This window comes from Sphaerodactylus townsendi, linkage group LG08 (genome assembly GCF_021028975.2).
Source record: "Sphaerodactylus townsendi isolate TG3544 linkage group LG08, MPM_Stown_v2.3, whole genome shotgun sequence".
In the NCBI taxonomy this organism is placed as follows: Eukaryota; Metazoa; Chordata; class Lepidosauria; order Squamata; family Sphaerodactylidae; genus Sphaerodactylus; species Sphaerodactylus townsendi.
Window position 1 is genome coordinate 31,269,718 of NC_059432.1, and position 12,889 is coordinate 31,282,606.

The 12,889-nt window shown below is 42.3% G+C and overlaps 1 protein-coding gene across 5 annotated transcripts in view; it reads left to right on the forward strand.

Annotated features, from left to right (window-relative positions):
* Nucleotides 1-12,889, forward strand: part of PCDH15 (protocadherin related 15) — a 904,280-nt gene that overhangs the window by 597,169 nt on the left and 294,222 nt on the right. For all 5 annotated transcript variants that reach the window (XR_007245346.1, XM_048507034.1, XM_048507035.1 and 2 more), the window contains one exon: nucleotides 8,642-8,761. Coding sequence is in view for 4 of the 5 variants with exons in the window: in XM_048507034.1 (XP_048362991.1) it covers nucleotides 8,642-8,761 (120 nt within the window). In the remaining variant the exon portion in view is untranslated. The remainder of the gene's footprint in view (nucleotides 1-8,641; nucleotides 8,762-12,889) is intronic.

Consider the following 12,889-nt stretch of genomic DNA (forward strand, 5'->3'; position numbering starts at 1 on the left):
ATTAGCCAAGCCCAAAACAACCAATGTAAAACCAAGGAAGCCAAGATAAAGCAACATAAATCAAGGAATACTGTTGAATACAGCAGAGGCAATGTCAAACCACAAAAGCCAAGCAGAGCCCAGAACCAATGTAGCAAGCCCAGAAGAACTAGTATCAAACCAGATGCCAACTTGGAAACTTCTCCTCTCAAGCACAGTCACTCTAAAATTTAAATCCTTTTAGAAACAATGCACAGCAGTTAGACATTTTAAAACAAGCCAAGAGTGGAAAACGCAACTAAAAAGCACAAGCATTTTTCACCCTTAAAAAACAGCAGGTAAAAAAATAAGGAAAGCTGTTTTTTTAAATATTAGAAAGAAAATGGAGGCTGCCCCTCACAAACACACAAACTGCAACCAGGCAAAAAACAGTAACACAAAATTGGGAAAAATTGAAATAATATTTGAAATAATATTTTAAAACACTTTCTCCTGTGAACAAACCAGTCCTGAAGATGTTTTCTAGGGACAGAAGATGGCCTTCCCAGACAGGCAACATAGGCAAGACACAGGCCAGAGAATAAGCAAGCAACACCAGAACTCCAAGAAAATCCATAAAAATCTACTGCTGAAATGGAGTCAAGCTGAAGAGCAGGTCTGTTTTGTAAAATAATTTTGTCATACTCAGACGGCCTTCATGAGAGAGACTCAATGTAATTGGACAAAGAGTCGTGTCCCCCCACCCACCCCATGTCTGATCCCATGTCTTTGAGAGTAGTCTCTTTCCCCATTACCCAGGATATCTGTTAAATGGAACAAAAATGGCCTTGGGATCAATAAGGTAAATTTTGGAAATATATTTGGGCTGAAAATATTCAATTCACACAGCTACTATAGGTACCATTACATCTATGTGTTCTCAGCCATTTTCTCTATTTTACAGTTGACTGTCTTTCTACATAAGATTTCGTAGTTCTCATTTTAAAACTCTAAAGCTCTAAAGTAAATGGCTTGGCTCAAATTTTCAGCACTTTGAAATGTGGTTCTTCTAAAAATGAGGGACTTTATACCTGAACTCCAACCCAAAACTCATGGCCCATCAGTAAAGCCATGCTCAGAATGGATGATGCCAGTGGCTGTCCCCGTCACTGTTAGACGTTTCAAAAAGCCTTGCTGGTACTAATGCTGAGGGGCAAAGGACACAGATTTTATTTTCCTACATTTAAAGAATAGGGCAAGCAATCCACTCTTAGATGGTTCCCCTGAATTTTGCTAGCCTGCTTGAAGGAGACCTCAGCTGGCAGGAAGCTTTTTCCAAAGATAAATATAGTGTAAACCCCCCCTCCCTCTATTCTGATGATGTGATTTTCTAGCATGCACTTAAAGAGAGTGCCTTTGTACAACTGTAATCTGACCACCTATTAATTTTCTTTTCCCTTTGGATGAAAGTTTGGGTTTTAATGCCTCCTCTAGTCCTCAAGAATACAATAGGGGGAGTAGAAAATTGATTACTTCCATCAACCTTGATCATTCCCAAGAGAATATGTAACTTCACAGCTCTGACATTTTAATGATGCCATGTTTGTAACTCTTCACTGCAAAGCCTTTATTGTGCATTTATTCCACATAAGAGACAGAAAGAGCTTTTTCTTGTCTTAAAAGGCTGTAGGGGAGAGAAAAGGTTTTGTTCTTGGTGCACACCCGGTAAACATGTTTCATTAGGTTTTGAACAGAGGCGTTCCTAGGCAAACTTGAGCCCTGGGCAAAACCTGACTTTGGTGCCCCCCCAAGTCTAAATAAAGAGCAGGGGGGTGGAGTTTCTGTATTGCTTCCACCCCAGATTGTTAACTTCCGTGTCTACCCTCTTCTAGAGAGAAGGGGGGTGGGGGTGCTCCCTGCTGCTTATTTCCTCCCTAGGATGGCCCCTTCCAGCCCACGGATCCGGTTGGATCATGCCGATAAAGCCTTGCCTCTTTCCCAGGAGGAACTCCGCCACATTCAGCTTGCCCGTCCCGTCCAGTGCCTCTTTCCAGAGTTGTCTTGGCCAAATCGAGCCAGCTCGGAGTCCAGCACTGGTAGCGGCGGGGTCAGGGCCGTGTGCCACTCACAGCTCGTTGAGGTGCCACTGAGCAGACAATAGCCCCCTAAAGTGTTCCCCCTTAGTTGTTTTGCTTGTCTTGGAGTCTTGATACCAAGAGGCAGGGGAACCGCAGAGAAAGGCTCACAGGGTGTTTTTTTGATTGCCATCCAATCCCCCCTCCCTTTCACCTTGGTGGAATCCTTCTCCAGAAATTCTCTTCCTAACACACAATTTAAAAAAGCCGTCCCCTTTCTGGCTTGAAGAGGGCCAGTGTTGGGCTGGATCACTTCAAGAGTCTCTTTGGGAGAGGAGAGCTTTCCAGAGATGCTAACCACGAGCCACGGGCACACGTGTCTTTGCGCACACATGGAGATGGGGTTTTTTAATAGGTGTTGCTTTGTAGCTGCTGCCTCCCCACCCACCCCTTCCGTCTTTTGGCTAAGCTTGAGAGGGGAGCGTGGTGGGGGCAGCCGCTTTGGGGAAATGGGGGAACTAGCAGAGAGAGCAGCGGGGACGAGGCAGGCTCCTGACTGGCAGCCTCTCGGCATCCCTTCCATGCTTGGAGAGAGCACAAAAAAGGAGCTGATCCTACTAAAGGGAGCAGCTGCAGTGATTACATTGCGAGCAACAGCCTTCTTGGCTCAGTGCAGGGGGGACGCTTTTTTTTTTGTGTATATATCGCATGTATGCACACACACACACACACACACAGAGCTTTTGCTGTTGTGTTGCTGCTGCTGAAAAGATTTAAGATGCACAAAAGGTTTGAGAGCTGAGCCACCTGCGAGTGTATCACCCGGGCACAGGGAGGAAGAGTAGAAAGGAAGGAGGGCATCAGAAACTTTCCCCTAGTTGGTGGGGGCCACCTCTTCTTCTTTTGCTTTCCGTGCTTCGAGTCCCCACTGTTAGCGTTAAAACAAATAATCCCATACCCACCTCAAGCAGCAAAGAGGATTGCAGAAGGGGCGTAAAAAGTTAGCATGTTTTTTATTGTCTGTTATCTTTTAACCCCCCCCCATCCTTACAAAGAGGGCAAGGGTGCACAAATCAAAGTACACAATATCCTAACCTAGAAGCCTTTTATTTATTCCCCCCCCCTTCCCAGACACACACACCTGTTGGCTTCTGTCCTTTTCTGTTGTGTCTTTTTTGCAAGATTTACTGGCGATTGATACTGAGAGCGGGGAGGGATCCTGCAGGGGGTGGGGCATCTTGCAGTTGGGCCTGGCTAGAAGCTCGAGAGGGGGGGCGGGGTGGGGTGGGGGGGTAGCTGCTGGGAGAGGGGGCAGAGAGGCGGCCGAGGGAGCTTCTCCTTCATGCTTGGAGAGAGCACAAGAGCTGATCCTACTACAGGAGCAGCTGCAATGATTGCATTGCAAGCAACAGCTCTCTTGGCTCGGGGGTCCGGCAGCCAGGAGATGCCAGCAGCCAGCTCCGCCTCCTGGCAACCGGGTGTGTGGATGGAACTGCTGTGCTGGGACAGGGAGAGGGAGCGATTGGAAGAGGAGGCGGGGAGGGTGAGCTGGCATCTCCCAGCCTGGCCGCTGGGTGCCCGAGCAGCCCGGGGGCAGGGAAGCCAGGCCAGTCACCCTCACCCAGGCCACCCCTTCCCGCCTCCTCTACAAATCCCCCCCCCACGTCCGGGTCCCAGCAGCAAGTTTGAATGGCCCGCTGGTCATCAGGAGTTGCCGTCTCCCAGCTCGGCTGCAGGACACCCCTCCCCCCCGCTCCCAAGCCCAGCCAAAGAAGAGCAGAGCCAGGAGGCAGAAACCTCTGAGCTCCCCTCCTCGCTATAGATCCCTCGCTGCAGGCTCCAGCGGCTGCAAGTTCTCCATTCCTAGACTCAGTGTCTGCTGGGCTCTCAGTGCAAAAGCAGGCCACCGTCGGGAGTGGGCGGGGCTTCGGCTCCAAGAGGTAGAGCGTGGTGTTGCCCCCATTGAAGCCTACAATTCTGCTATGCCCAAGGCAGCTGCCCACTTTGCCCTATGGGAGGTCCGCCTCTGGTTTTGAAAAAGAAAAACACACAGAGAGACACAGCTAGATTATGGCTGTCATTCAAGAGGGTGTCATAGAAACTATAGGCTTAGTTTTGTGCCTAATCCATTGAGAGTTTGTACCATAATCAGTTCAAATAAATGCTAATCAACAAATCTGAAAACAAGCTCCAAGAAATCACGTTGATTTAAGTGCTGATGGTGCTGTGAACAATCCAAGAACAATCTGATGCCCCAAAATGTGCTTATTGGATAGCCAGCCACTGTCTGAAGTAGTCAAAAAATTACCTTTTTTTGCTACAGGGTGGCAAAGATGGGCCCTCATCTTTAAATGCACTTACCAGACCACTCATGCATAGAGTTAGTGCACCAGTGATCAGATAGTATTGCCCTTCAAAGTGTGAATGAGACACCAATATCTTAAGTATGTTTAAATTGGATGAGACAAACATGGAATGTTTACATGAGTAAGTTCTTCATCTGTGACCATCTCACATCTGCTTTGGCCCCAAGAATGTCCCTTTTGTTCCCACATCCCAGTGAGGTCACTTTACAGGAGGGAATGGTAAGCAGTGTTTGTGTTTCTGTGTGTGAGTATGACATTGAGTATGACATTGGTAGTTCATCTCAACATCATCCGGATTTTATTTGAAGAGAGGCAAACTCTGTTTTCTGTTGCTAGCAGCTTTTTAGTAAATGGTTGCTCCTGGAGGGTTTTTTTTTAGGGGGATGGTGGATTTATATCCCACCCAATCCCTGAAGGGCTCAGGAAGCTTTTTTCTGCTGATAATTAGAATTAAATTTCTGGCCATTACTTGTAACCTGGCAACCATGATTGAGACCCTGCAAGCATTTTTTCCGCAGAATATAAGGTTGAGAAAATAGTTGGGGGTTTTTTTCAACAAAATCATAGGCATGTAAACTCAGAAGTAAATCCTGTTGAGTTCAATGGGACTTACCCCTTTGCAAGATTGCTTAGAATTGTTGCCTTAGTCAAGGAAAGCTGCTGCTGTAATTCAACTCCCTCAATATATCCATCCATATTGAGATACACAGTTGGGGGAAATACACACATGCACCATTAACATTCCTAGACTCCTAAATTTGAGTCCAGTAGAGACTAACAAGATTTCTGGGGTATAAGCTTACAAACACTGAAGCTCCCTTTGTCAAAGTAGGAATGGAGATCCCCAAGTCCTTATATCCCAGTCAGAGGCTCATTCCGCACATGCAGAATAATGCACTTTCAAACTGCTTTCAGTGCTCTTTGAAGCTTTGCGGAATAGCAAAATCCACTTGCAAACAGTTGTGAAAGTGGTTTGAAAACGCATTATTTTGCATGTGCGGAAGGGGTCAGAAGGTCAGAAAGGTGTTGCAAAGAAAGGAATCAGGATGCAAAGGTGCAATGCAGCATATAGCCAGCTTGATTAAAATGGAGGAGAAATGCTTAGGGGCAGAAAATTAACATCTGTGAGATGAATTCTTATCTTAGTAGGAAAAAAAAAGTTGTCAGTCATGCTGTCCCAGAAGAAAAATCCAAAAAATAGTGACTATCTGTATTAGGACAGAGAAAATAATGCATGATAGTGTGCAGGCTTTTGAATTCTCCAAAACTCTTTTTTTTCAGACTGGATATTACAAAAATAAAAATAGAAGCTTCATGATATGATGTAAAATCCTGGTGCAGCCTGTCTTGTGGTATGGATGTTAGATGCACAGCTGCTGTTAATATCCACTGACACTCAGCTTTTTATGAACGTGAGGCTATAAAATGACTGAGTTCCTCAAAAAACACAAAGACAGCAAATACCCCTTACATCTCTCTGCCTAGTGAGAACTTAATTCCCTTTTTAAGGGAGAGTAAAGGAAAGACTGGCCTGCTGTTGCAGTATCTCTAAAAATAATTTTAAGATGCCCCAAGAAGTATAAAGTCAATTAAGTAAAGGTTATGTAGTTTTACCTCATGTTGCAATCTCACAGACAGTCTCATGCTAATCACAATCACTGTATTTTAAGAAATTAATTTGAGATGTTTTAAGAGGTTCCATTGGTAGGTAGGTACAATGTATTGTGTGAGGCTAAAAGCCATAACCCAGGCAATAATAAATGTAACTATAAAAAATACAGCACAGTTAAAAACAGTTTTAAAATTGTCAGGACCAGGGCATAACCCAGATTGCATCAAGATGAAAATTTAGCACAAATCTTCTTGGCTGTCAATGTAGGCAGTGATGCTATATAGGTCTCATAATGTTCTTCATCAGATAAAAGGTAAATGATTTTCTATGCCACTGAATGCTGGACTGGCCTAGTTAAAATGGCTGTAAGAAACGTGGCCATGGGAAACAAATAAAAATCACAAAACAAGACATAATGAGGAAGGCCATCCAATTCCAAGGCTCCATAGATACATAATTATTGAACAACTGCTTTGGCCAGTTTTGGCTTACAGCAGGAGTGCCTTGAGGCAAGATCAAAATTCTCCCAATTGTTGCATGTGGTATAAAGTCAGTTCAGTCTAATTTGTTGAATTCTGGTATTAAAAAGAGTAGAAAGAAGTCGCTGTCAGCCTTTCTACTTGGACGAGTTTCTTCCATCCTTTTGTAAATCTCTTCCTGAAAGAACTTCCAATTGCTGCTGTTTTAGGCCTTTTGAATTCCCACCCCCAGGCCCTAGTGTCAATCAGATTCCTCTGGAATTCATTTTCTGAGCTGAAAAAAATTGTCCTTAACACAACAGTGAAATGATTCAATTATTGCACTCTAGCTTAAGCCAACAACACTTATGTCGGATATAACATTTTCCCCATAATATTCTCCTGCATCATACAGCAACGAATCCTGTGTACAGATGATACAATAATTATCTCCATGGGGACGAGTTTATGAAAGCAGTTAATTAGACTTCTGTGTCTGTGTCTGTGTATATGTGAGAGAGCAGCCCATCTCTCTCTTTCTACATTCAGTTTGCCCAAAATAGTTTTATTTTTCCCCATTGCCAAAGATCAGTACCAAGCAAATAACATTCCCTGATAAAATATTCCTTAAGTATAGGTAATGAAGACTGGCTTTTAGGAAAATACACAGTGCACTCTATTCATCTCGCTCCAAAACTCTATCTGCAAACAAACTAGTTCTGTTCTTCAGATATATCTTGTTTGCTCTGAGAATAGTGGTTAGGTGTTTAACTTGCTGAAAGGAAAAAAGGGCAGCTTTCAAAATCAAAGCAGGCCAGCTTCCTTGTGCCTGAAAGAATTTGTCAGTAACTTCTGTGTATGTTGTATGTAACTGTAATCGTTGTTTCCGAATCAGAATGGAAGGAGAGAGTTCAAAAAAAGGTCATTATTATTTAACTAATTGGTTGATTTGCTTTATTTACAGGCCATCTTTTTTGCTGAGACTTATGATACCTTTTGTGTATTAAGTGCATGGCATCAACAATCACTGCCTTAATTACTGTATAGTTGTTATGCATTATCTGATCCAATAGTGTTCTTGAAGGAAGTTGTAATGAACTGTGGGCACAGAGCCCATGTGTTCATTAATATTTCCTCCGTTTTTAAAAGCCCTACATGGACTGGGGCCTGGGTATCTGTGGGACTGCCTCCCCAAATATACCTCCTGAAGAGTATTATGCTCCACAAGCAACAACTTGTTGGTCGTAAAACCACTGGAGCAAAAAAACCTTTAAATGTTGGATTGATGGGAACATTGAGCTTTATTCATCCTGTTTCAACTTCTTGCCTCAATCTCATGAAATCCCAGGCCCAAACCTTAGTTCTCATGATATTTTAGTCAATGCAAGCTGAAAGCTTTGATGTTGGGAGAAGGACCCAGGCCAGTTTTTCTTCAGTCTGTCTAGATCTCTGAAAGTTTAACCACTGAGAATTGGAGGGTGCTTATGATCATTAGCCTTGGACTTCACATACCTATATATCCTTTGAAACTAACAAATGTAAGATTTTCAGTACTATTATGTGATTAACAGCCCAATCCGAGACCGCAGCAGCAGGGAATGGCATCACAGCTGCACCACCTGCTATCTCCATAGGGCTTCCAGATGGAAAGGGAAGGCAGCAAAAACCGGAGAATTCCCAGCCCCCTGAACAGCTCCCAATGGGGAAAATGGACTTAAAACCCACTTTGGGGAGTGTAAATCAGAGACCTGCACTGGAGATGTTCTGGGGCTGAAAGCCCAGTGGAAGCCGACTAAGATCAGGTCCACTCCTGGGAATGCCCCTAGCCTCTATCCAGCCATGTTGGCATCCATAAGTTATAATGCTGCAGCTCTGGGGCAGGTAGCCTCTTCCGGGTTGGGCACAACAGAACTGTGCAGTGCCCACCTGCTGCCCTGTTTGCCCTCCTTGCTGGTAAAGGTGCCACCTATGCAGGTCGGTGCAAGCTTATGTCGCTTCCCCCTCTGGATTGTGCTGTAAAACTTCCTATGAGATTTTAAAGAGTAAAAAAATGGATAGGGCAATCTTGTTCAACATAGTAATGCTGTCAAAAAATTAACAAACCACATTTTGACTTAAAGACATTTTTTAGAGTTTCTTTCCTAAGTTTGTATGTCATCTTTGTTCTTGCAGTTAACACCAGTTGGAACCACCATCTTTACAGGATTCTCTGGAAACAACGGTGCCACAGACATAGATGACGGTCCCAATGGCCAGATAGAGTATGTCATCCAATACAATCCCGATGACCCAGTATGTGAATTTTTTTATCAGTAAAACTGTTTGTTGGAAGAATCAAAGCAATCTATTAAAAGCTGATCAATGTATCTGTAATGTAGTTTTCATGCCCACGTTATTTTTTCTTTTAAAGGTTTCTATATTGAATCAAAGGTAATTTGATCTCAACCCTTTTTGACATCGATGGTTTTAGACAGGGAAACATGTCTTTAGAAGATAGCAATGAAGGGTATGCTGGCAGGGGCGGATGGGAATTGTAGTCCAGAACATCTGGAGTGTCAAAGGTTCGCCACCATGGGTCTATCTAGTCCAGCATACTATTTCACACAGTGACCAGCCAGTTGCCCTGCAGGACCAAGCCAACAGTGCATAGAAACCATGCCCTCCCTCCTCTATTGCCTTCCAGCGCTAATCGGGAATGAATGAGTATTACCATAACTGCTCTTCTGCCTTGGTAAAGAGTATAAAGAGTATAAAGAGTATAAAAGGCAGTGAGTGTGATGCATTAGGTCAAATTACTTGTTCTGGTGAGTGAATGTGTCTTGAATAATGTCCCTTTCTTGGTGAACTTTGAGTATTCTAAAACAAGGGAACAGAATGCCCAATGCTACCTTTTCTCACACTTGTGTCCCTGCCTAGTCTTTAAGCCCCAAGCATACCAGTGCTCTTATGTATGTAGGTCAAGCATTAAGATCTGCACGTATCATCAGAGTTAGGTGTGGTTAGACTGTTGGGCTAAGATCTGGGAGACTAAAGTTTAAATCCCTATTCTACCATACAAATTTGCTGGTTGATCTTGGACCAGCTGCTCTGTCAACTTAATGTACCTCAAAGGACTGTTACAAGAATAAAATGAGAGGGGGGTAGTGTAAATTATTTGGGGTCCCTTTGGGAAGAAAGGTGGAGTATAGATGAAATAATAAATGTATTCATGGTGCATGTGGTCACTAATCCTACATTACAATAGATGAAGAGTGTATTTGTGACAGACTTATATGCCTGTCAAGTTAGAATCTAACGAAACTAGGGCTCATATTCTCTAAATGAAACAAAGAAGGTATCTTCTTCATGCAATCCAACTTTGAATAAAAGATGGGATTTGTGAAGGAAGCTTATTCATACTAAAAAAAATTCTAGTAGCATTGGGGAGGGTGCTTGAGCTCTTGTGGTCCACTACTAGACAATCTTTCCTCACCATAGTGAGAAAATGACCAGAAGGTTGCTGGATGATCTATTCAAATGTACCAGTCTCACTGCTCTTAATATGTTTATGATTGTATCAGTATTATGCAGCAGTACATCCCTTGGCTACTTTATCTTTTTTTTACTATTTTCAAAATGGTACTGGCCATTCTGACCCTTTTCAACTGGTCGTTATGGTAACAAGCCAATAATATCATGTGAGTTTAACATAAATTAAATGATAAAATGTAATAAAAGGTTTCCTAGTGTGCTGGTCAAAGTGGTGATGCTTTAGAATGCCTTTTTTAAAAAAGATAATGGTTATTTCAAATTCTAATATATGTTATCTTTTTATTTATCACAAAGTCAGAATGGTAGACCAGATTCATGATCATAATTGTACCAATGTACCAATTGTCAGTTTTCTGGACCATTTATTTACATCTGAAAATACTTTTTTTAAAATACCGCATAAACATTTTAGATGGTTATTGTTATGTTCAAGCTCTGAATTATCAGTGGCAGCATGAAGGCAATAATAAAAGAGATGTAAAATTCAGTGCATTTTAATGGAACAAATCATTCTAGGGCGCTTATTATTGTAAAGTAATATTGAAGCCCCTGTTGTAATGGAAAATTTGGAATACCAGAGAAGCAAACAGTTGGCAGAAGCACAGCATTCATGGAGATTGATTGGGAGAGTGATTGTCCTCCGTTAATATCCTTATGCATACTGTCATTAGGCAAAAGCATTTTTGGGGCATGTGGAAAACCAGCATTCTCAGTGAAACATTACCAGTGTTGTTTTCAGAGACAGAGAAGGGTTTGGGTGGAGGTAAGGGGAGGATGTAATTTTTGTCATGAGCTAGGTTTAGTTCTTAAAGAGAGGAAAAGAGGCTATAAATCCATGTATTGACTGACTGACTTCAAAGTGTAGGTGGGGGCCATCATGATAGAAGACTCTTTCAAACACAAAAAGTTCTGCCCTTGGAAAGCTATTGTTTCTAGTAATAAGGTTTTTTTTCATCACTGACTTTCATTGTGTATGTCACTTGAAAAACTGAGACTCCATTCAAATGTTTGCCAGCAGGAATAGGCTTCATGTAGTGCAACACAGACCCCTTTCTCCTCTACCATCTCCAGATGGACTCCTGTGAAGCTGCTACTCCAGTGAGGGATCCTTTGTTTGAGGAAAAAGACTTGCACAGTGAGAGCAGCCGTACATTTCAGATTGTGTGCCCAGAGACTCCAAGTATGCAAGTAACACCCACCTAGACTCTCTGCTCTCGAGAGACAAAAAGCCTGTGGCTAGCAAATGTGTAGCTTATGTATGCATATGGCCACTGAGTAGAATTATAATTCATACAGTGAGGTGGGGAGGCACCCACACCTCTTCTTCGCTATGCAAAGCTGGTCTAAACTATTAAGCCTGTTCCAGCTTTTTTTAAAAAAAATCTAGTAGCATAAAAAGCTGTTCCAGCTTTTTTGGCTGAAAAAAAGATGTACTATTTTAATGGAGCACAAAAAGCAAAGCTGGAAAATATTTTTCTGTGATTTTTTTGGTCTATTATTTTTGTGGAGTTTGAGGGGACAGTTTTTTAATGTTGAGCTATTAACTTTTGTAGCTTAGCGACAGGTGACTCTCCTTACAAGACCTCCCAAGTTTGGTGATGATTGGGTCAAAGGATCCAATTTTATGAACCTCCAAAGGGGGTGCACCAATCCATTTGTCACTGAAAACAATGGAGGTAAAATTGGGGTCCTATGAAATTGGACCTCCTAAACCAATCCTTATCAAACTTGATGGTTTTTGTAAGAAGAGGTACCAAAAGCTGTACTGCAAATTTGTTTCCTTTGCCTTGAATAATAGTGTCCCTTCCCCCACCCCCACAAATGCTCCAGAAAGCTTTCACATTAACTAACACAGGAGCCTATCCTCTTTAAAAGTTAACTTTTTAAGGGAAGGCTCCATGTTACCCTATGACAAATCCATTTGGGGCTCAATTATCTGGTATAAAATTGCTTTTGGACCAGAGAATCAAGCTGAGACAAAATTTCCCACCATTCTTGCAACTGTAGGATAATTTTTCACTAAAATTGCACTCTTTGAGACTTTGCAGAGCTTGGGTGGGGGGTATTTTTGTCACCTTAATTTATGCTGCAAATTTGGTGACTCTATTTTAACTCCTCCCTCCCTGAGGGAGGAGTTAACTCCTCCCTCCCTGAGCCCCACAATGATTCCCAATAGTATTTAATGGAACCCAATTTTTTTGGATATTGAAAAGAAGCCCAGGAAGAAACCCACATCAGTGTGAGGATTTGGCAGAAAAATGTTTTCTGAAAAAGTCTGGTTGTATTAAAACCGGAAAAAAATTAAAAAGTGCACACCTCTCGTACAGCTAAAAGAAATGAATTATTTCAGTTTCCAATAAACAGTTGCAAGTTCTTATACCTATATAAATCAAGTGGTCAACAATTATTACAATCAAGACACCAACCAATTCCTATGTAAATAACACACTAGTGTTCCTGCGCAACCTTCTGTGTAAGTAAGGTTGCACATAAGGTTGCCCAACCTTCTATGTAAATTACATCCTGAAGTACTGTTTTTCTGGGAAACACACTCGTATGAACAAAAGGAGCTGCCTAGTACAGTTGCCTAATAATGAGTCAGATTATTGCTCTTTGAAGGCTGGTATTGTCTGTTCTGAGTGGTGGCAGCTCTGTGGGTTGTCAGGTAAATATTTTCCACATCACCTGTGACCTGATCCTTTTAAGTGGAGATTCTTTGGATTGAACTGGGATTTCCTGCAGACAAAGAAAGTATTCTACCAATAAGCCATGGATTCAGTCACAGTGCATACACCCAAGTTCTCAGAGTTCTCTAGCTTATAACAAATACTGAAATGATTTCTTCACAAAAAGTGAAGTGAATTTGTGTTGTACTCATACACAGGGAGA